The sequence below is a fragment of the Berghia stephanieae genome, chromosome 2, assembly GCF_034508935.2.
Source record: "Berghia stephanieae isolate SIO BIC M18660-M18661 chromosome 2, UCSD_Bste_1.3, whole genome shotgun sequence".
Taxonomy (NCBI): Eukaryota; Metazoa; Mollusca; class Gastropoda; order Nudibranchia; family Aeolidiidae; genus Berghia; species Berghia stephanieae.
In genome coordinates, this window is record NC_088361.1 from 109,869,213 (window position 1) to 109,890,435 (window position 21,223).

At 34.8% G+C, this 21,223-nt stretch overlaps 1 protein-coding gene across 1 annotated transcript in view; it reads right to left on the minus strand.

Moving 5' to 3' along the window:
* Positions 1-21,223, minus strand: part of LOC144966217 (uncharacterized) — a 76,255-nt gene that overhangs the window by 3,732 nt on the left and 51,300 nt on the right. The window contains exons 7-10 of the mRNA XM_078902395.1: positions 13,224-13,306; positions 11,581-11,699; positions 10,733-10,840; positions 3,092-3,281 (exon numbers count right to left, since the gene is read on the minus strand). Of these exons, the coding sequence (XP_078758521.1) occupies positions 3,092-3,281; positions 10,733-10,840; positions 11,581-11,699; positions 13,224-13,306 (500 nt within the window). The remainder of the gene's footprint in view (positions 1-3,091; positions 3,282-10,732; positions 10,841-11,580; positions 11,700-13,223; positions 13,307-21,223) is intronic.

Sequence of the window (21,223 nt, forward strand, 5' to 3'; positions counted from 1 at the left end):
AGCCTGAAGCTGGGCTCGAACCCGGGACCTTCCGGGTCACAGTGCAATGCGACAATATTTTAATCATGTATATTTTATATATATATATATATATATATATATATATATATATATTATATATATATATATATATATATATATATATATATTATATTATATATATATATGAGCCAAGGTCAAAAGGTGCCAATTTTTTTTCTCAAAATAAAAGTGACATAATAGTCCATTCATGTTTCTATATGTGTAGCAAAAACCCTGTACTTCATGAATCAAAGGCCCTTTAGATAACTTTAAGGTCTAACGCAGCATAATATCGTCAACAATACCTATAGGTTGCTGGTGTCACCTGTGACCGGTGACACCAAAATGAGACAAAAAACTCAATAATCAAATTATTTTTGTTGAGTATCAAACTTTATTTAGTAAGTTATAGACAAAAAGACACAATCAACAACAATCATAGTACAATAATATTACCAACTATTGGAGAAAATGTTGCTGTTTGGTGTCATCGGTCACAAGCAACATAGAATGCAAATATATTATTTCATAAAAATGTTTGTGCATTAACAACAACAACAATATTGAATATGCTTATTACCAGCAATGTTCAGAAACTTTTGGAATAAAATGTTGGGAAATAGTGTGACCAAAGCATATCTTATTTAGCGACATTGTGTCACTTGTGACATTAGACCGATGACACCATTACTTATGTCACAAGCAATACCAAATTGCAATTTTGACAATATATCATTAATCTCAGTCAAACCAGTGTAATAACCACAGTTAAATATGGAATTTAATAATATTTCAGAAACCAAAGACTTCAAAAATAGAAATATACATGGAAATTAGAGCGTCTGAATGTGACTTGTGACATAAGACCGGTGACACCATTACTTATGTCACAAGCAACACCAAATCACACTTTCGTCCATAATATATCATTATTTTCAGTCAAAAAAGCACAATAGCCTACTCTAAAATGAAATTCAATAATATTTTAAGAAACTAAATACTTTAAAATTGGAAATATACTTAGAAAATAGTAATACCATTGTTGCTATTACTTTGGTCAAAATCAGCACTAGAACGCAATTTTGCCTCAATAAATCAAGAATAGCAACTGAACACATGTAATATAGCCTGTTAAAATGCAATTCAATGACATTTCAAGCTTTGAAGAACATGATAACAGAAATACATTAGAAACTTCAAACTTAAGTGTCACCTGTGACATTTTAACCAATGACACCAATGGTCACAAAAAGTACCAGAAGTCACACAAACACTAGATAAATATCAGCCATGGTAATGAATTCATGTAACCATACCGTAACATCCGCCCTACTGCTCAAATCTGCTTGTTTGTAGTAATTTAGTGTGTTAATAGTAAATCAAATCAAATTTCTTGACAACCCTTCTTTTATCTGGATTCGTCAAAAGCTTGAGTTTTGTCTTTTTCTTGATTGATACAACCCTGAAACATAAAAAAATAGAATTACAAGGAAATAATTAATTGTGTCAAAATCAATCTTATGTGAGATGTCATTATATCATATTTGTAAATAGAATAACAGCTGAAAACATAATTTTTTTGGTGGCACTTTGTAATATCAGTATCAAGTGTTGCTTGTGACAATGTAAAATAGCGATGACACCAAAGTTCAACTTACCTTTTCTGCCTGAAGCCACGCTGGAAAGGCAAATGAAAGTGCTGCACTTCAAAGACTGGTAAGAAGGGTGGATCAAAATTGCGAATCGCCATTTAACGAAACAAACTTCCACGTGTTCACGCATGCCGTATTGCTTGTGACAAATGACACCAAAACCAATAAACCTCAATATCGGCAAAACGGTATACATTTACTCCAAGATCTGAATTCAGATAGTAAATCTATGCTTTTTTCTCATAATAAAACATTTCATAAACATTAAACATGAGCTTTAAAGTTTCGTGTCGAGTCTTAGTATTGTGCTGTGTTTGATGACACCAAAGGTCACAAGCAACACCAACTTTTTAAGAACTCTATATGAAACTTAATCAGATATGTCATATACTGCAATTGCGTTTAAAAGTAAATTTTGACTTTATACTATTAGTCAAATTTCAATCACGTGAGCTAAAACATCACATTTAATTTCTGCATGATTTCTAAAAAGGTGATGCGTTGACCTCGTTTTAAGCACATGCCAAACCGCATTCAAATTTGACTTTCAAGTTGTTTATTTCATATTCTGTTGAACAGAGTATGTTGAGCTATCTCATTTTATCTCTTCTTCATATTATCAATTGATTACAAGCATTAACCCAATGAAAACAGCCCATAATTAAGTAAAAATCAAATTTTCTTAACACTGGTATCAGGCGGGCACCTTTTGACCTTGGCTCATATATATATATATATTATATATATATATATATATATATATATATATATATATATATATATATATATATATTAATTGGGACTAGGAATAGATACGTACAAAGGTTTTGTTTATTCATCTTAACTACGCCACTACCACATCATCTCATTCATCTGTGGTGTTTCAATCATACTGTTTTGTTGATAAAGGGGAAACCCGAAACGTTCATTTGATCTGTTTTTGTAATTAAATTGAAGCTTACATTCAACTTCACGTTATTATTTATGCCTAGAGCCGTGGCAACGCGGGATTGGTGCTATATAAATATATTACCATATATTATTATTATTATTATTATAATTATATCACTAGCCATACATTCTAACATTCAAACACAAACTTTATGGAGAGATTTTTGTAAACAAATACAAGATTATTGCCGTAAATAAAGAATCTAACAACTTTCAATACACATGTATGAAGAGAATAATTCTATTTATAATTTTCTACTACATTACTATTATTATTATTATTATTATTATTATTATTATTATTATTATTATTATTATACCACTAGCCATACATTCTAACGCAAACTTTATGGAGAGATTTTTGTAAACGAATACAAGATTATTGCCGTATATAAACACAATCTGGCAACTTTCCAATACACATGTATGAAGAGAATAATTTTATTTATAATTTTCTCCTCTCTTACCGTCACTGCTGAGAGATTTCAATAAAAATTTCATGGCAGCTTTGGCCTTGACAGATCTGGAGGTCAAGGTTGATAACGAGGCTAGCTGTTGACTCATCTGTCGACCCTTGGCCATCTGTTCCTCAAAAGCCAATCTGTACGCATCCACCGTCAGATAAGCCTCCTGTCGTCGCTTGTTGATCTCTTTGATCTGGTGGGCAGACATGACAATGATTTAATGTTCATTATTTCATTTTTTTAAAAAGGGGATGGAGGTGGTGGGGATATCTGTCCTGATAGCTCAGTAGGTAGAGAACTCACTTCACATAAATTTTAAAAAATCTGATCCCCTCATCAAAACAAGCGTTGATTGAGTAACTGGGTCTGTTAGATACTGGTGGGCCGTACTTTGTAATAGACTAGCATCCAGTCCAGAGGGTTGCAAGCAATTGATATTGTCTGTTTAAAGTTATAGATTCTGGGATAATTCCAGATCCATGGGCCTTGAGACAACTATTGATATATTTTAGAACCTCATCTCTGTTTCAATCTGCATAACGAAACCATAAGACAATTCTATGGCTCAGACCTTATGGCTCTGAAGGATCCCTTTTAACAAATAAATATTGACTCACTTGAGACTGATTTTTCCCCCCCTTCGACAAGCGTTGAAAACTGGAGTTTTTATTTTTTAAAGGGTTTTTAAAAACCAAATTATTCATAAACAAAAATTGACTTTCTTTCTAACTAAACTTGGCCATATCTCAGTTCAAACAGTTTCACCATCCGACTGATTATGTCATTCACTGTAACAAATATTGATTCTCTACCCAACTTGACTGACCTGCTTTAAATCTATATAAAATCGAGACTAGTAATCGAATATCGATACTGCCCTGCACCATTCAATGGTAACATGCTTACTGACGCACGTTGAAGATGAGTCCCTTCCCCCCCCCCCCCCCCCATGCACAAGTACTTTAAAAAAAAAAGAAAATAATTTTCACAATGTGCGACACTACTGCATATATACAGGATTAGTCTACATGTCCGACAACTGGTCCCATACATTTACTGGATGCATCCCAAGTTAAGAATCTACAAGAAATGAATGCTATAGTGAGAGATGTACAATTTTAGAAGACTCACAAGCATGAAAACGTATCTCATCTCTTAGTCCTTAGCCCCGTCTCCTTACCAGCCATTTTCAAGATTTTCCCCAAAATTCACACCCAACTAACATAAAAATAGTTTTTTTTATCACTCAGACATAATAGCAGTAAAATGCTTGCGATACACAATTTCTTTAGGAGAACACACTGTTCATTTTCTTTAAATTTTATGATGTACAAAAGAAATTTGAATAAGAAAAATGTTGGTTGTATCGTAACGAATGTGACGATTTTCCTACAGTTGGTAAGGAGAAGGTTAAAGTCATCCTAAGGAAGGATTTGTAACTACGTAATACCCACCCAACTATTCCCACTCACGCACACACACACTCACACACACACACACACACACACAAAGCCCTTTCATTCCAATATTCTCATATCCAATTCTACTTATTTTACATCATGAGACAGTAAGCGTATTCAATAAAGAAGACGAGACAGAATGAAGTATATCTCATTCAATAATCACCAGACACAACAACACAACATTAAAAAAAAAAACAGAAGGAAAAGAAACAGTGTTGTCTATCAGAAAAAAAATAATTGTAGTAGTAGCCGCTAACAGACATCATGTTTTGTCTTAGTGTTAAGTGTTGCTGTTGGTTTGGGGCCCCTTTGTAAAGTCCTTTTAGCACATTCTAATGGAAATTGTGCTATATAAAATCACAAATTAAAAAAAAAAAAAAATATGATAGGTTAAAAAATAAAGTCTGAAAAGAAAAAAGAAAAATGAAACAAAACAAATTATGTATTTAATTAATTACATGTCACCCCCATGATTGGACCAAGGATAAATTACGAAGGGTTGTGTTAAATGCAACTGAGGGTTGACATATCCTGGTATTGCCACCCATGTTGAACAGCAGGTCATAACTGAAAGGTCACACAAAATCAATGCTCTGTCACTACCAGTGTCCAGAGTGTGTCTATAGCTATAAATTTTTGTTTAAAAATCGTTAGAAACTCATGCAGACAGAGAAATACTATGTATTTTCCTGTCATTTTAAAGTTTCCATTTCTACCCCTCTTTCTCTCTCCCACAGGAGAGAAATTGTGTTGTTTCTTTTGTTAGCTGTCCCACAGGAGAGAAATTGTGCTGTTTCTTTTGTCAACTCTCCCGCAGGAGAGAAATTGTGTTGTTTCTTTTGTTAACTGTCCCACAGGTGAGGAATTGTGTTGTTTCTTTTGTTAACTCACCCACAGGAGAAATAATTGTGTTGTTTCTTTTGTTAACTCTCCCAAAGGAGATGAATTGTGTTGTTTCTTTTGTTAACTCTTCCCACAGGAGAGAAATTGTGTTGTTTCTTTTGTTAACTCTCCCACAGGAGAGAAATTGTGTCGTTTCTTTTGTTAACTCTCCCACAGGAGAAGAAATTGTGTTGTTTCTTTTGTTAACTCTTCCACAGGAGATGAATTGTGTTGTTTCTTTTGTTAACTCTCCCACAGGAGAAGAAATTGTGTTGTTTCTTTTTTTAACTCTTCCACAGGAGATGAATTGTGTTGTTTCTTTTGTTAACTCTCCCACAGGAGAAGAAATTGTGTTGTTTCTTTTGTTAACTCTCCCAAAAGGAGAGAAATTGTGTTGTTTCTTTTGTCAACTCTCCCAAAGGAGATGAATTGTGTTGTTTCTTTTGTTAACTCTTCCCACAGGAGAGAATTTGTGTCGTTTCTTTTGTTAACTCTCCCACAGGAGATAAATTGTGTCGTTTCTTTTGTTAACTCTCCCACAGGAGAGGAATTGTGTTGTTTCTTTTGTTAACTCTCCCACAGGAGAGAAATTGTGTTGTTTCTTTTGTTAATTCTCCCACAGGAGATAAATTGTGTTGTTTCTTTTGTTAACTCTCCCACAGGAGAGAATTTGTGTCGTTTCTTTTGTTAACTCTCCCACAGGAGATAAATTGTGTTGTTTCTTTTGTTAACTCTCCCACAGGAGAGAAATTGTGTTGTTTCTTTTGTTAATTCTACCACAGGAGAGAATTTGTGTCGTTTCTTTTGTTAACTCTCCCACAGGAGATAAATTGTGTTGTTTCTTTTGTTAACTCTCCCACAGGAGAGAAATTGTGTTGTTTCTTTTGTTAATTCTCCCACAGGAGAGAAATTGTGTTGTTTCTTTTGTAACTGTCCCAAAGGAGAGAAATTGTGTTGTTTCTTTTGTTAACTCTCCCACAGGAGAGAAATTGTGTTGTTTCTTTTGTTAATTCTCCCACAGGAGAGAAATTATGTTGTTTCTTTTGTTAACTCTCCAACAGGAGAGAAATTGTGTTGTTTCTTTTGTTAACTGTCCCAAAGGAGATAAATTGTGTCGTTTCTTTTGTTAATTCTCCCACAGGAGAGAAATTGTGTTGTTTCTTTTGTTAATTCTCCCACAGGAGAGAAATTGTGTTGTTTCTTTTGTTAATTCTCCCACAGGAGAGAAATTGTGTTGTTTCTTTTGTAACTGTCCCAAAGGAGAGAAATTGTGTCGTTTCTTTTGTTAATTCTCCCACAGGAGAGAAATTGTGTCGTTTCTTTTGTTAATTCTCCCACAGGAAAGAAAATGTGTTGTTTCTTTTGTCAACTCTCCCAAAGGAGAGAAATTGTGTCGTTTCTTTTGTTAATTCTCCCACAGGAGAGAAATTGTGTTGTTTCTTTTGTTAATTCTCCCACAGGAGAGAAATTGTGTTGTTTCTTTTGTTAATTCTCCAACAGGAGAGAAATTGTGTTGTTTCTTTTGTTATCTGTCCCACAGGAGAGAAATTGTGTTGTTTCTTTTGTTAATTCTCCCACAGGAGAGAAATTGTGTTGTTTCTTTTGTTAATTCTCCCACAGGAGAGAAATGTTGTTGTTTCTTTTGTTAACTGTCCCACAGGAGAGAAATTGTGTCGTTTTTTTTTTGTTAATTCTCCCACATGAGAGAAATTGTGTTGTTTCTTTGTTAATTCTCCCACAGGAGAGAAATTGTGTTGTTTTTTTGTTAATTCTCCCACAGGAAAGAAATTGTGTTGTTTCTTTTCTTAATTCTCCCACATGAGAGAAATTGTGTTGTTTCTTTTGTTAACTGTCCCACAGGAGAGAAAGTGTGTTGTTTCTTTTGTTAACTGTCCCACAGGAGAGAAATTGTGTTGTTTCTTTTGTTAATTCTCCCACAGGAGAGAAATTGTGTTGTTTCTTTTGTTAATTCTCCCACAGGAGACAAATTGTGTTGTTTCTTTTGTTAATTCTCCCACAGGAGAGAAATTGTGTTGTTTCTTTTGTTAATTCTCCCACAGGAGAGAAAGTGTGTTGTTTCTTTTGTTAACTCTCCCACAGGAGAGAAATTGTGTCGTTTCTTTTGTTAACTCTCCCACAGGAGAGAAATTGTGTCGTTTCTTTTGTTAATTCTCCCACAGGAGAGAAATTGTGTTGTTTCTTTTGTTAAATCTCCCAAAGGAGAGAAATTGTGTTGTTTCTTTTGTTAACTCTCCCAAAGGAGAGAAATTGTGTTGTTTCTTTTGTTAACTTTCCCACAGGAGACGTTATAGGGACAGTTTGAATTTTCTGTACCGCAGGATTAGAAAGTCCCCCAAAGCTGCCAACCTGAAATTTCAAAAATTCGTAGTTTCCAAGGGAAAAAAAAAAAGAAGAAAAGTTCACTTTAAATAGCTTTAGAAATCAAACAGTTTGCTGTCAGCATGATCCAAAAATGTTCCAAAGTCCTGAATATAGCAGACTTGTCAAATTGAAAACTTCAAATTTAGTAATTTTAATGTCAATTTTTAGTAATTTGACAAGGAAATTCGTAATTTCTGCAATTGTGTATGAACAACCACAATATTATAATTATTATTATCATCACTATTATAGTAGTAGTAGTAATAGTAGTAGTAGTAGTAGTAGTAGTAGTAGTATAGTAGTAGTAGTAGTAGTAGTAGTAGTAGTAGTAGTAGTAGTAGTTGTTGTTCTTCTTCTTCTTATCATTATTATTATTATTATTTTTATTATCATTTATGTTTTACTAAGAATTATAAATTCGTAATTTTCCATAAAATTTCGTATTTGGCCATGGAATTTGTCTAAAATTCGTAAAATGTATGTTATAGGCTCTAAGTAGCTAAACTTTCCATTTTCAACAAGATTTATCGAGTCAAAGAGATCTATGCAGCTCTGTAGCTGGAGCAAAAAATTTGTATTTCTACGACTTTTTCACAGTACTAGGCAGGTCTGGTCCCCTATCCAGTTCTGTTCCCTGATGCTGACCTTTGCTTATCAATTAGATCACCCCCCTGGGGCACCCTATCCTCTACCCACGCCATGCTAACATTTCATTCATACTGCAACCACCATTGAGTACAGACGATACAAGTTATTTTTCATTATATTTTAATTTTTTTTTCCACGTTTATTTGTGTATTGTTGTGCTGACGAAGGGTTTGTACCCGAAACGTCCATTGTCTGTTTTGTTCCCATACGAAGCCTTTCCATTTTCACTCTTTCGTTAGTATCAGACTCCATTGTATGAAAAGAAGTGGGTGATGAATAATCTTAAAAGTTTTAAATCATTAAGAGCCACTCTCACATTATCGATAAGAATAAAACCCAATGGGAAATATCATAGGACAAATCAAATAGTATCAGTATGTACAAATCCAATTAGAATAAGGAGAAAAAAAAAGCCCCAACTAACAGAATAAATTGCACAAATTGACTAGATAAAACAAGACGCATCCCGCCTTCATGACAATCGAGTGTGACTCTTCATGTTTGTAATCCAATTCAAAATTGGGGTACGAAGTAGAGTTCAGAATTTGAACACCATTGAGACTGGCCTGAACTCTGACCCCACGACTTATACTCAATGGCTGAGCCGGCTGATTTAAGAAAAATAAAACAAAATGTCTCAAATAGGAAGGCCCAGAGATATTATATGTGACCCATTGTCTCAAAACGGTATTATGTCGGGACGAACCAGATGCTTAAAATCTGAATTAAATGTTAAACTGGCCAAAAATTTAAATTGTTGGTATTGGCACCCTACAATATGGTATCCATTCTCCGCAATAAAACATACAAACTCAACACAAGTCTGATATTTCTGGCTATAAATTCAATTTTCAATATCTTAGCCATCCCGACTTAATACCGTTTTGAGGCGAAGGGTCACATATATATAAAGCAACCACACACAAATCGTTAGTCGAGGGATGTTTTTTTCTTCTTGTATTTTTCTTTCTTGCTTTTTCTGACACCTTTCATACACACTTTTCCAGTTCTTTATCTTACACCGGTGCCTGCTCCTTCATTTCTTAAAAGAGGTAAACTGTGTGATGAACCAAATTATGTCATGTTGCCAAATTTGTTTGTATTTTTATCATGGCATGGGCTGTTTTGGAACCAACTATGCTTGAAAAGGTTGAAAGGGGGCTATCACGCATGAGCTCAAATTTACATGGGTTGCGTTTGAAGAAATAAATAGACAAATATATAAATAAATAATAATTGTCATAAATATATAAATAAATTAATAAATACATAAATATATATATATATATATATATATATATATTTATATATATATATTATATATATATATATATATATATATATATATATATATATATATATATATATATATATATATATATATATATTATATATATATATATATATATATATATATATAAATATATATATAGCCAATTTTCATTAATTCACTAAGCCCAATGCGCTTCACAGTTCACAGATTTCATTTAAATAAATAAATAAATAAATAAATTCCCTTTATTCATTCCTTAGGCAAGGGGAAATTTTTCTTTAGGGTCTATTCCAAAGGAAGACTGAAATAACAAGGCGTAAGCCGCAGTGCAGCGCTGCTAATTGAGCTAGGGTGAGGTGACATGCCCAGGGCCACACAGCGCAGCAGCCGGTGATTGAACTCGGTACCTTCCGAGTACAAAGCAAAGACCGTACCGCTGAGCCACGCTGCCCCATTTAGTTCCGAATCAAGCCTAAGAAATTGTTAGTCACTCTTGTACCAGCATTCTTACAGTAACCTTTTTAAAAAAGTACTTATTCACACCTGAGTCGACGGATTCATGTGTGCAAAAACACGTTAAAATTGAGCTTTTATGTAGCGTAATATCCACTAAATGTGCTCAAAGCGCTTTACAAGGGGTCCCTGGTCAACAGCAACATTTAACATGTAGGACGGGACATGACGCCTGTTAGGCGATAATACAATTTTTCGGACAAAGACAACGCTGTTAACGACCAGGTACTCATTTTACACCTGAGTACGGTGAGAGAATGTGAGTAAAGAGCCTTTTCCAAGGACTCAACTATGCGCCAAGCGCGAGGATTGAACCCAGGACCCTCTGATCCGAAAGCGAGTGTCATACCAATAGACCACATAGCTGCACGGACTACTGTCACCCATTCTGTTCCTGATCACATTCAACACCCCCTTGACTTTGTTGCAACACCAGAGACCGTATTTTTTTTTTCCACACTAAATAAACAGCCACCTCCTCACCTCATCTCTAAGCTTAACCACTTCCTTCCTGAGATTGGCTGCTGCATGAGCACACCCACAAGGCTCTGGATTGGCTCCACGACATTTACAGGCTCCCAAAACCGCCAGCTGTCAGAAAATTCAATAGTTACAATGTTATTAATGATACAGAAAATAAATGTTTCAAATTTTGTGACAAGTCCCAATACCGCCAGCTGTTAGAAAATTCAATAGTTACAATGTTATTAATGATACAGAAAATAAATGTTTCAAATTTTGTGACAAGTCATTGGTAAGTAATCTTCATTTCTAATGCCATGATTCAAATTTAAGCAGTTTGTGGTTGTTTTGTTTTAGTTTTGGTTTTTTGTTTTAAACTCCTTGGTATATCTGTAGACTTTTGTTAAAAGTAAATAAAGTCTTTTTCCTGTAACATCAATCAGTTTTTTTCTTTTTTAAAATTCTAAACAGACTTTTCTTATAAACCCAAAATGCATGAGATTCACCCTTGATCACATGAATTGTCACTGTAATGTAATCTAAAAATTGGTCCAGGGAAGATCATTTTAAACTTAAATTCATTTTTGAGTAAAATAATCATCATATGGTCACTGATCTAAATCTAACTTTATAATCCACATCTGGAACATCTGAAGCAAAAATTCCAATTTTGATCAAATTAAACTGCCCCAACCCCCAGAAATCTGTATTTTCCGATTAAACCTTAATAAGTGGCAGGTCTAAGAAGAGAACTTTACTTCTCCACAGTGAGATTTGAGCCAGGGACTGAGTGGTCAGAATCTGAATATCAGACCACTGGAAGGACCTCAAAGCCACTCAAGGCTAGCTGGATACTCAAACTAGCCTACCTCCGTAGATGTGAAAGATCCGTATTCTTCCTCGGCTATCATGCTCTTTCCCTGTTCGTATTTCAGCCTCTCTGTGACATCTAGCAATGCCAGTAACTCGTCCCTTTCACGGGTTATTGCTGGGGAGGACAGTGTCAATTTAAAATATTAAGTATGTAAGATATTGGCAAAATATAGAGAAATATGAGTCAGTAAGTGAGAAATGTGTGCGTGTGTGTGTGTGTCTGTGTGTGTGTGTGTGTGTCTGTGTGTGTGTGTGTGTGTGTGTCTGTGTGTGTGTGTGCGTGTGTGTGTGTGTCTGTGTGTGTGTGTGTGCGTGTGTGAGTGTGTGTGTGTGTGTGTGTGTGTGAGTGTGTGTGTGTGTGAGTGTGTGTGTGTTTTTAGGTTTTCCAAATCCCGGACCCAAATGATATGCCACAGTGAATGACTTTATCAGTCGGATGGTGAAAAGGTTTGAACTGAGATATTGCCAAGTTTAGTTAGAAGGTCAATTTTTATCAAAAATGAGTTCTTGTCATAAATGATTAAATCAACCCTTTTTGTACATCTTCGGGAAATATCAAAGTATAATTTCACTTCTAAATATTTTTTACAGCTAGTCAAGTTGAAAAAGTATGAAATTTGAGAACAGTTGCTGGATACCTTTCCCATACGTCTGACCATAACTTCATGAAAAATCACCCGATTTACTTCAAATAAAGATTAAAATGCTCTGGGGAGCATATTCTTTCAGAAAATACAAAATATAAAATAAAATGCAAATCCAAAATGTTCACCTTCCGACTGATTATGTCATGCACTGACACATATGACACCCATCATCTGGCTGAGAGACAGGCTAGATGGCTCAGTGCAAGTTCGTCCACTCACTGAATAATGGTAAATTTCCAGAAGCGGATAAATAAAGTTTATCCTATCTTATCTTATCTTATGTCAGTCCAGAGAAATATTCTTAGATGCAAACTATAAACAAGTCAGTAAATTGAAATTTTAAAAATCAAAATATAATTATACATAATTTCATTTCTTTGTCCTAGAATAAGAATCACAGCCATGGCTAGGGCAAAACCAAGTAATCTCAATCCAGGAGGTATTAAGTTTTGAGATGTTTGGTTCATGGAAAGCGCTCAACAAATGTCATTTATTATTATAAAGGGGGTATAAAAGGCATAGAAAGAACTGACCTCAACGCTTAGCACAGGAGGTCATAAGCCCTAACACCCGGTTATAAACAGAATAGGAGGTGTACGGCATAAAATACCTTTTATTATTATAAAGGGGGTATAAAAGGCATAGAAAGAACTGACCTCAATTCTTAGCACAGGAGGTCAAAAGCCCCTAACACCCGGTTATAAACAGAATAGGAAGTGTACGGCATAAAATACCTTTTATTATTAATATAGGGGGTATAAAAGGCATAGCAAGAACTGACCTCAACTCTTAGCACAGGAGGTCAAAAGCCCCTAACACCCGGTTATAAACAGAATAGGAAGTGTACGGCATAAAATGCCTTTTATTATTATAAAGGGGGTATAAAAGGCATAACTAGAACTGACCTCAACGCTTAGCACAGGAGGTCAAAAGCCCCTAACACCCGGTTATAAACAGAATAGGAAGTGTACGGCATAAAAGCTGGAGCTCACCTGTCTTGTGAGCCATCAACCTCCGCATTTCCTCATTCCTCTCCTCTAACTTGGATGTCAACAGGGAGTTATCTCGGCAGACCCTGAATCCATTCAAAAAGAGATAGAAAATAAATATCACTAAAACAAACAACTTTACATAAACTTTCACCTTTTATGTTTTTTTTTCATAAAAAAAGTAATAAACCAAAATGAATATAACAGATTAAAAAAAAAAAACAACAAAATACCAAACACAGAATGTTTCAGACCTAGAACCCTTCTTCAGCCAACATCAAAAAACAATGAAAACATATATACATTACAAAAAAAAACAAAAACAACAGATCGATAGCAGATCAATGTGTTTGGTATTTTGTTCCTTTTTTTTTTTTTAAGCTCTTACATTCATTTTTTGTCTATTATGTTTTATCATGTCCACGACTCTTGGCAGCTTCGTATCACTTTGACATGTTTTATTCATAATACGACACTCACAGCCTCTGTCTGCTATTCTGACGACCTACTGAACTGAATATTGAATTTAAAATCTGTAATATTGTGAAGTTTTGAATAAAACTTAATTCATATCCTAAACACAGAAATTAAAAAAAAATTTAAAAAATTTAAAATTCAGAAAAACATCATAATACCACCCCATTTATTGGGAAACCTATAAAAAATGGCTGGTATAACAAATTGGTGGTAAAACGTATAGATTTATCGCCAAGTTGATACATGCCATACTCATCATATAAGCAGTACGCAGGGTAAGAAGTATAGAAGAATAATAGCTTTCAAAAAAAAAAAAAATTAAAAAAGGAACAAATAATTAACTTTGAATGTTTCTGGTTCAGATCCCATCATCAGCCAAAAACAAAAACATTTCATTCTTTTATACGCCACTTAAAATGCAGACAGACGATCGAGTTGTTGACTGATGAAAGGCTTAGAGCCGAAATGTAACGTTTTAATTAATCATTTCTTTTTCGAAGCTGTTATATTCTTTGTCATTCAATACATTTTACACTTGATAGCTTCTAGCTGTTCGGTATTTGCTTTAAATTGCCAATTTTTCTCTATAGTACCTTGTATTAATGAATGAATGAATGAAAGAATTTATATAGTGTCTAGATCCACAATGTGCTCAGAGGCGCTTTACAATGCAAATAAAACACAACAATAAATTGATAATTTAAGCATAAAATTTATCACATTGGAATAGCATTAATCAATTTGTAATTTATTTATTTATTGTACTGTAATAATAACTACAAAAGACGTCTAACTTCTACGTCATGGCACAAGACTGAAGGGCTAGAGCTCAGGTGGTCGCGGGTTTGGATAAATAAATAAGTAAGTAAGTAAGTACTGTAATAAAAGGGGAAAAAATCTAATTTCATGACTGCGATTGCTTGGACTTAAATGTAAATATAGAAAATAGTCATTTGCAATCATTCTAACCAATTTATTGTTTTATTATAGTGATACGTTTTAAACTTTGTAGCTGAAGATCGGGAGATAATCTGTATATTATTTGTAAATAAGCCATAAGCAAATTAATATGAAAAAGAGAATTTTGAAAAAAACCCAAAAAATCCATTCTATAAACACAAGATTTTGTCAATTCAAAGAATGAAATCAAACGTGAAAATGTGCGGGGGTAAGCTAAATAGATATGATGAAATCAATTTTATAAACAATTCTAAAAATATTGTGAGTACTCTTTAAATGTCTCAGTTGGAAGAACACTCCCTTTAAAAAAACAAAAACAAACAAACCCCAAAACACTAGAGCTGTAATATAGCGCAATATCCACTAAATGTGCTCAAAGCGATTTACAAAGGGTCCCTGACCAACAGCAACACATAACATGTAGAACGAGACATGATGCCTGTTAGGCGATGTTACTATTTTTTCGGACAGAGATGACACTGTTGATGGCCCCCCAAGTACTCATTTTACAGCTTGAAACGGTATTATTCTGTCGGGACCAATCTGACCACTATAAATATAAATATGAATTCAAATACTATTTTATAAAATGGACTTCTGAGTCTTTTTTGCTGTTGTTTTTTTCTCTCTTTTGGTTACGTACATGTAAGAAATCGTACATATTATCTACTTTAACGAATAGAAATTATTCCTAAGTGTGGATATGTGGTCTAGTGGTATGAGTCATAATGACACTCGCTTTTGGATCGATAGGTTCTGGGTTCAAGCCTCATTTGGCGCATAGCCCTTGGAAAAGGCTCTTCACTCACATTCTCTCACCGTACTCGGGTGTAAAATGAGTACCTGGCTGTTAAAACAGCGTTGTCTCTCTCGGAAATAAATTGAAATATCACCTAACAGGCATCATGTCTCGTTCTACATGTTGTGTGTTGCTATTGGTCAGGGACCCTTTGTAAAGCACTTTGAGCATGTTTAGTGGATATTGCGCTATATAAAATCTCAAGTTATTTTTAAAAACCTTGAAAAAAAAACACATGTAATAACCGACTTGTTCCAAATTAAAAAAAATATCTGATTGTTCATCATGTTGTTTATTTATTTCAATTGATACCTTACAAAGGTAATGTATTCCAAGCTTGTGATCCAAAATGGCCGAAAATCTATCATCGAAATGTTTCGAAATGTGCGGCTATGTGGTCTAGTGGTATGACACTCGCTTTCGGATCGGAAGGTCCTGGGTTCGAGCCTCGCTTGGCGCATAGTTGAGTCCTTGGAAAAGACTCTCATTCTTTCACCGTACTCAGGTGTAAAATGAGTACCTGGCCGTTAACAGTGTTGTCTTTGTCCGAAAAAATGTAATGTCGCTTAACAGGCGTCATGTCCCGTCCTACATGTTAAATGTTGCTATTGACCACGGAACCCTTGTAAAGCGCTTTGAGCACATTTAGTGGAAATTGCGCTATATAAAAGCTCAATTATTTTTTTATTTTTATTTTTTTCATAACTTGCGGTTTTGGAATGATAGGCAGTTTGGAGTTTTGGCATATTGCGCTATTTAAACGCTCAAGTTTAAGTATCACATTAGTGGCGATGAATTCGATTTCATGCCTCTTGTTCATTCTAATATAAAATTGGTTTGAGGAAATCCTCCACTGGCTGCCAGTCCGGGCTAGAATTGAATATAAAATAGCCCTTATCTGCTTTGGTGTATTTGAGTCTTCTGTCCCTCTTTACATTCAACACTTACTCCAATCATACGTACTTCTGAGAAATCTTAGATCCCACGATTAAAGATTGTTAGCATCTCCTAAAACTAAACTTAAGTATTTTGGTGATAGGTCTCTTATGAAATTCAGACCCACGATTTGGAATGATCTCCCTCAATCTGTGAGATTCTCGAGCTCAATAGACGTTTTCAAAAAAGCCCTGAAAACATATCTTTTCAGGAAATATTTACTTAATTGAATTTTAAATGTATTGTATGTGACATTTATATTGATGATGTATTGATGCCCTTTTATGCTCTTAATTGTTTTGATATTTTGGTTGAATTGTTTTTTTTTTTTTAAAAGCCCTTTGAGGTTTCGAGGAAAGGCGCTATATAAATATGCTTATTATTATTATGCTTATTATTATCTGTGGAAATGAGTCCGGTGAGTTACATTCACCTCGTTAAAGAAATTTGATACATGTGTGATAATACAACGGTCGATGGCTCCTTCAAGATGTTTGGTTATAATGTAAGAAATTGTACATATTGTTGTCTACTATAACAAATGAAAATCACTCCTATGTATCACATTGGAGGCTATGGATTCCATTGTTTCGTGTATCTTGCTCTTTCTGTTTTTTGTTTTTAAGGGTTTTACAGCGCTTGCAACACATTAAGGTCATATCAGCGCCAGTAACTAGGAAGAAAATGGGGAGTAAAAAGTTCTAGAATTAAATTAAAGCATACAAGAAAAGATGAGACAAAGGGGAGTTGGTTTAAATAGGAAACAGATGTAGATTCCAAGAGCACACTATCAAAGTACTTAGTTTGAGATTACCAAAAGTCTCATCCAGACACAAGCACAGGTCCCCACTAAAAGAAATACACTGAAAGAAATGTTTACAAATCATATATAATATGTAAACAAAACATAATACAGTGCATAACAGAGAGATGATTTACAAGGGAAAAAAATATCATCTCCCAAAACTAACTAGATATGAAGTGAATAGAAAAGTGCCAGAAGACAATAGAGAATAAAAATTTTTCGCGGCGGTGGTGGGGTTTGAACCTGCGACCTTATTGGTACGACAACTCCGCCTGGCAGGTGAGAGTGTGGCTCTACCGTGTGAGCTATCCACGAACACAAAAATATTCGTTTCAAACTCAAAGTCATTACTAGATCCCTCTCTCACCCACTTCTTGAGACCGCCGATTCGTTCGTACACCACCATCGCGAATAATTTTGACCAGCAGTTAAGCTTAAGCCAATATTCTCAACACAAACATATAACATAGAAACGATTGAGACATTGAGTATGCTCCGGTGTATGGGGTGAATTTTTAATTCAGAAAAGTGAGTGGAGCAGGCACTTATGTTGGTAACAACAAGATATGAAGTGAATAGAAAAGTGCCAGAAGACAATAGAGAATAAAAATTTTTTCAATGTCTCAATCGTTTCTATGTTATATGTTTGTGTTGAGAATATTGGCTTAAGCTTAACTGCTGGTCAAAATTATTCGCGATGGTGGTGTACGAACGAATCGGCGGTCTCAAGAAGTGGGTGAGAGAGGGATCTAGTAATGACTTTGAGTTTGAAACGAATATTTTTGTGTTCGTGGATAGCTCACACGGTAGAGCCACACTCTCACCTGCCAGGCGGAGTTGTCGTACCAATAAGGTCGCAGGTTCAAACCCCACCACCGCCGCGAAAAAAATTTTTATTCTCTATTGTCTTCTGGCACTTTTCTATTCACTTCATATCTTGTTGTTACCAACATAAGTGCCTGCTCCACTCACTTTTCTGAATTAAAAATTCACCCCATACACCGGAGCATACTCAATGTCTCAATCGTTTCTATGTTATATGTTTGTGTTGAGAATATTGGCTTAAGCTTAACTGCTGGTCAAAATTATTCGCGATGGTGGTGTACGAACGAATCGGCGGTCTCAAGAAGTGGGTGAGAGAGGGATCTAGTAATGACTTTGAGTTTGAAACGAATATTTTTTGTGTTCGTGGATAGCTCACACGGTAGAGCCACACTCTCACCTGCCAGGCGGAGTTGTCGTACCAATAAGGTCGCAGGTTCAAACCCCACCACCGCCGCGAAAAATTTTTATTCTCTATTGTCTTCTGGCACTTTTCTATTCACTTCATATCTTGTTGTTACCAACATAAGTGCCTGCTCCACTCACTTTTCTGAATTAAAAATTCACCCCATACACCGGAGCATACTCAATGTCTCAATCGTTTCTATGTTATATGTTTGTGTTGAGAATATTGGCTTAAGCTTAACTGCTGGTCAAAATTATTCGCGATGGTGGTGTACGAACGAATCGGCGGTCTCAAGAAGTGGGTGAGAGAGGGATCTAGTAATGACTTTGAGTTTGAAACGAATATTTTTGTGTTCGTGGATAGCTCACACGGTAGAGCCACACTCTCACCTGCCAGGCGGAGTTGTCGTACCAATAAGGTCGCAGGTTCAAACCCCACCACCGCCGCGAAAAATTTTTATTCTCTATTGTCTTCTGGCACTTTTCTATTCACTTCATATCTTGTTGTTACCAACATAAGTGCCTGCTCCACTCACTTTTCTGAATTAAAAATTCACCCATACACCGGAGCATACTCAATGTCTCAATCGTTTCTATGTTATATGTTTGTGTTGAGAATATTGGCTTAAGCTTAACTGCTGGTCAAAATTATTCGCGATGGTGGTGTACGAACGAATCGGCGGTCTCAAGAAGTGGGTGAGAGAGGGATCTAGTAATGACTTTGAGTTTGAAACGAATATTTTTGTGTTCGTGGATAGCTCACACGGTAGAGCCACACTCTCACCTGCCAGGCGGAGTTGTCGTACCAATAAGGTCGCAGGTTCAAACCCCACCACCGCCGCGAAAAATTTTTATTCTCTATTGTCTTCTGGCACTTTTCTATTCACTTCATATCTTGTTGTTACCAACATAAGTGCCTGCTCCACTCACTTTTCTGAATTAAAAATTCACCCCATACACCGGAGCATACTCAATGTCTCAATCGTTTCTATGTTATATGTTTGTGTTGAGAATATTGGCTTAAGCTTAACTGCTGGTCAAAATTATTCGCGATGGTGGTGTACGAACGAATCGGCGGTCTCAAGAAGTGGGTGAGAGAGGGATCTAGTAATGACTTTGAGTTTGAAACGAATATTTTTGTGTTCGTGGATAGCTCACACGGTAGAGCCACACTCTCACCTGCCAGGCGGAGTTGTCGTACCAATAAGGTCGCAGGTTCAAACCCCACCACCGCCGCGAAAAATTTTTATTCTCTATTGTCTTCTGGCACTTTTCTATTCACTTCATATCTTGTTGTTACCAACATAAGTGCCTGCTCCACTCACTTTTCTGACCCAAAACTAACTATACATTTGACTGTTTTCCTCTCAGCCAGGGTATCCGGCCAGGACCAGGACAAAACTTAAGTAATCTCATTCCAAGACAAAGACAGAAAGCATGTTGGAAAACAGATATTATAGGGGAATAGGTAGAAGACACAATAAGTACCTCCCTGCCCACTATGGGAGGTCAGGAACCCCACCGAGTAGCTCAATCTGATATATATATATAATACTGTTTTGACACAATGGATCACATGACATCACAACCTTTGTGGACATGAGTCAGATGTGTGATATCACCTCGTTGAGGACATTTGATACATGATGTGTGTGATGTAAGAGTTGAATGTTTCTTCAAGTCGGACCAGTTTATCTTTATTTGCATAATTTGACACATGATATATCAACATGTTGTCTATTCATTTTTTTTGGGTTCTTTTTGAGGTCAAGGTCATCTACACTCAGGTAACTGATTTGCCTGAGGTTTACAGGATAAACTGAATAAATATGTTTTTGAATAATAATAATAATAATAATAATAATAATAATAATAATAATAATAATAATAATAATAATAATAATAATAATAAAATTAATAATAATAATAATAATAATAATAATAATAATAATAATGATAATAATAATAATAATAATAATAATAATAATAATAATAATAATAATAATAATAATAATAATAATAATAATAATAATAATAATAATAATCGCCATCATCATCATTATTATTATTATGATTATTATTACTATTATTATTATTATTGTTATTATTATTATTATCATTATCATTATTATTATCATCATCACCATCATCATTATAGTAATGATAATCAAACAAAAACTTAAAACAATTTTTAAAAAACAAAACAAAAAAAAAAAAAAAAAAAAAAAAAAAAATTATTTTTTAAAGAATTCAAAAAGAAAACAAAAGGTTCCTAATTCCTATTCAGGGGTTTGGACACCGTCTCAAACTACTGCAAATCCCACCCAGATGCCAGTCAGTCTATTTGTTGTACCTGCTAAGGGTTCCCTCCAAATGGTGACCCAATTCGAGTGGCCTCCTCCTCCTCCAGTCATCCTCTATATCCACCACACCCAACAAAGCAGGAATCCCATCACCATGCTGCTAGGTGCAAAAAGGTGAATAATAACAATAGTAATAACAATAATAATAATAATAATAATAATAATAGTAATAACAATAATAATAATAATAATAATAATAATAATAATAATAATCAAATAATAAGAAGTAAAAAAAAGTAAGTAAGCCAAAAGGGAACCAAAACAATTGAAATTATATTTTTTTTAAAAAGCGATAAAAAATAATAGAGCCCCGTCTCACAGAAAAAAAAAGAAAATTCTAGGGTGTCTCAAAATAAGATAATCAAGCATTTTATCAAAGCCATTATTTGTGACCCTCCGTCTCAAAACGGTATTATGTTGGGATGATTCAGACCCC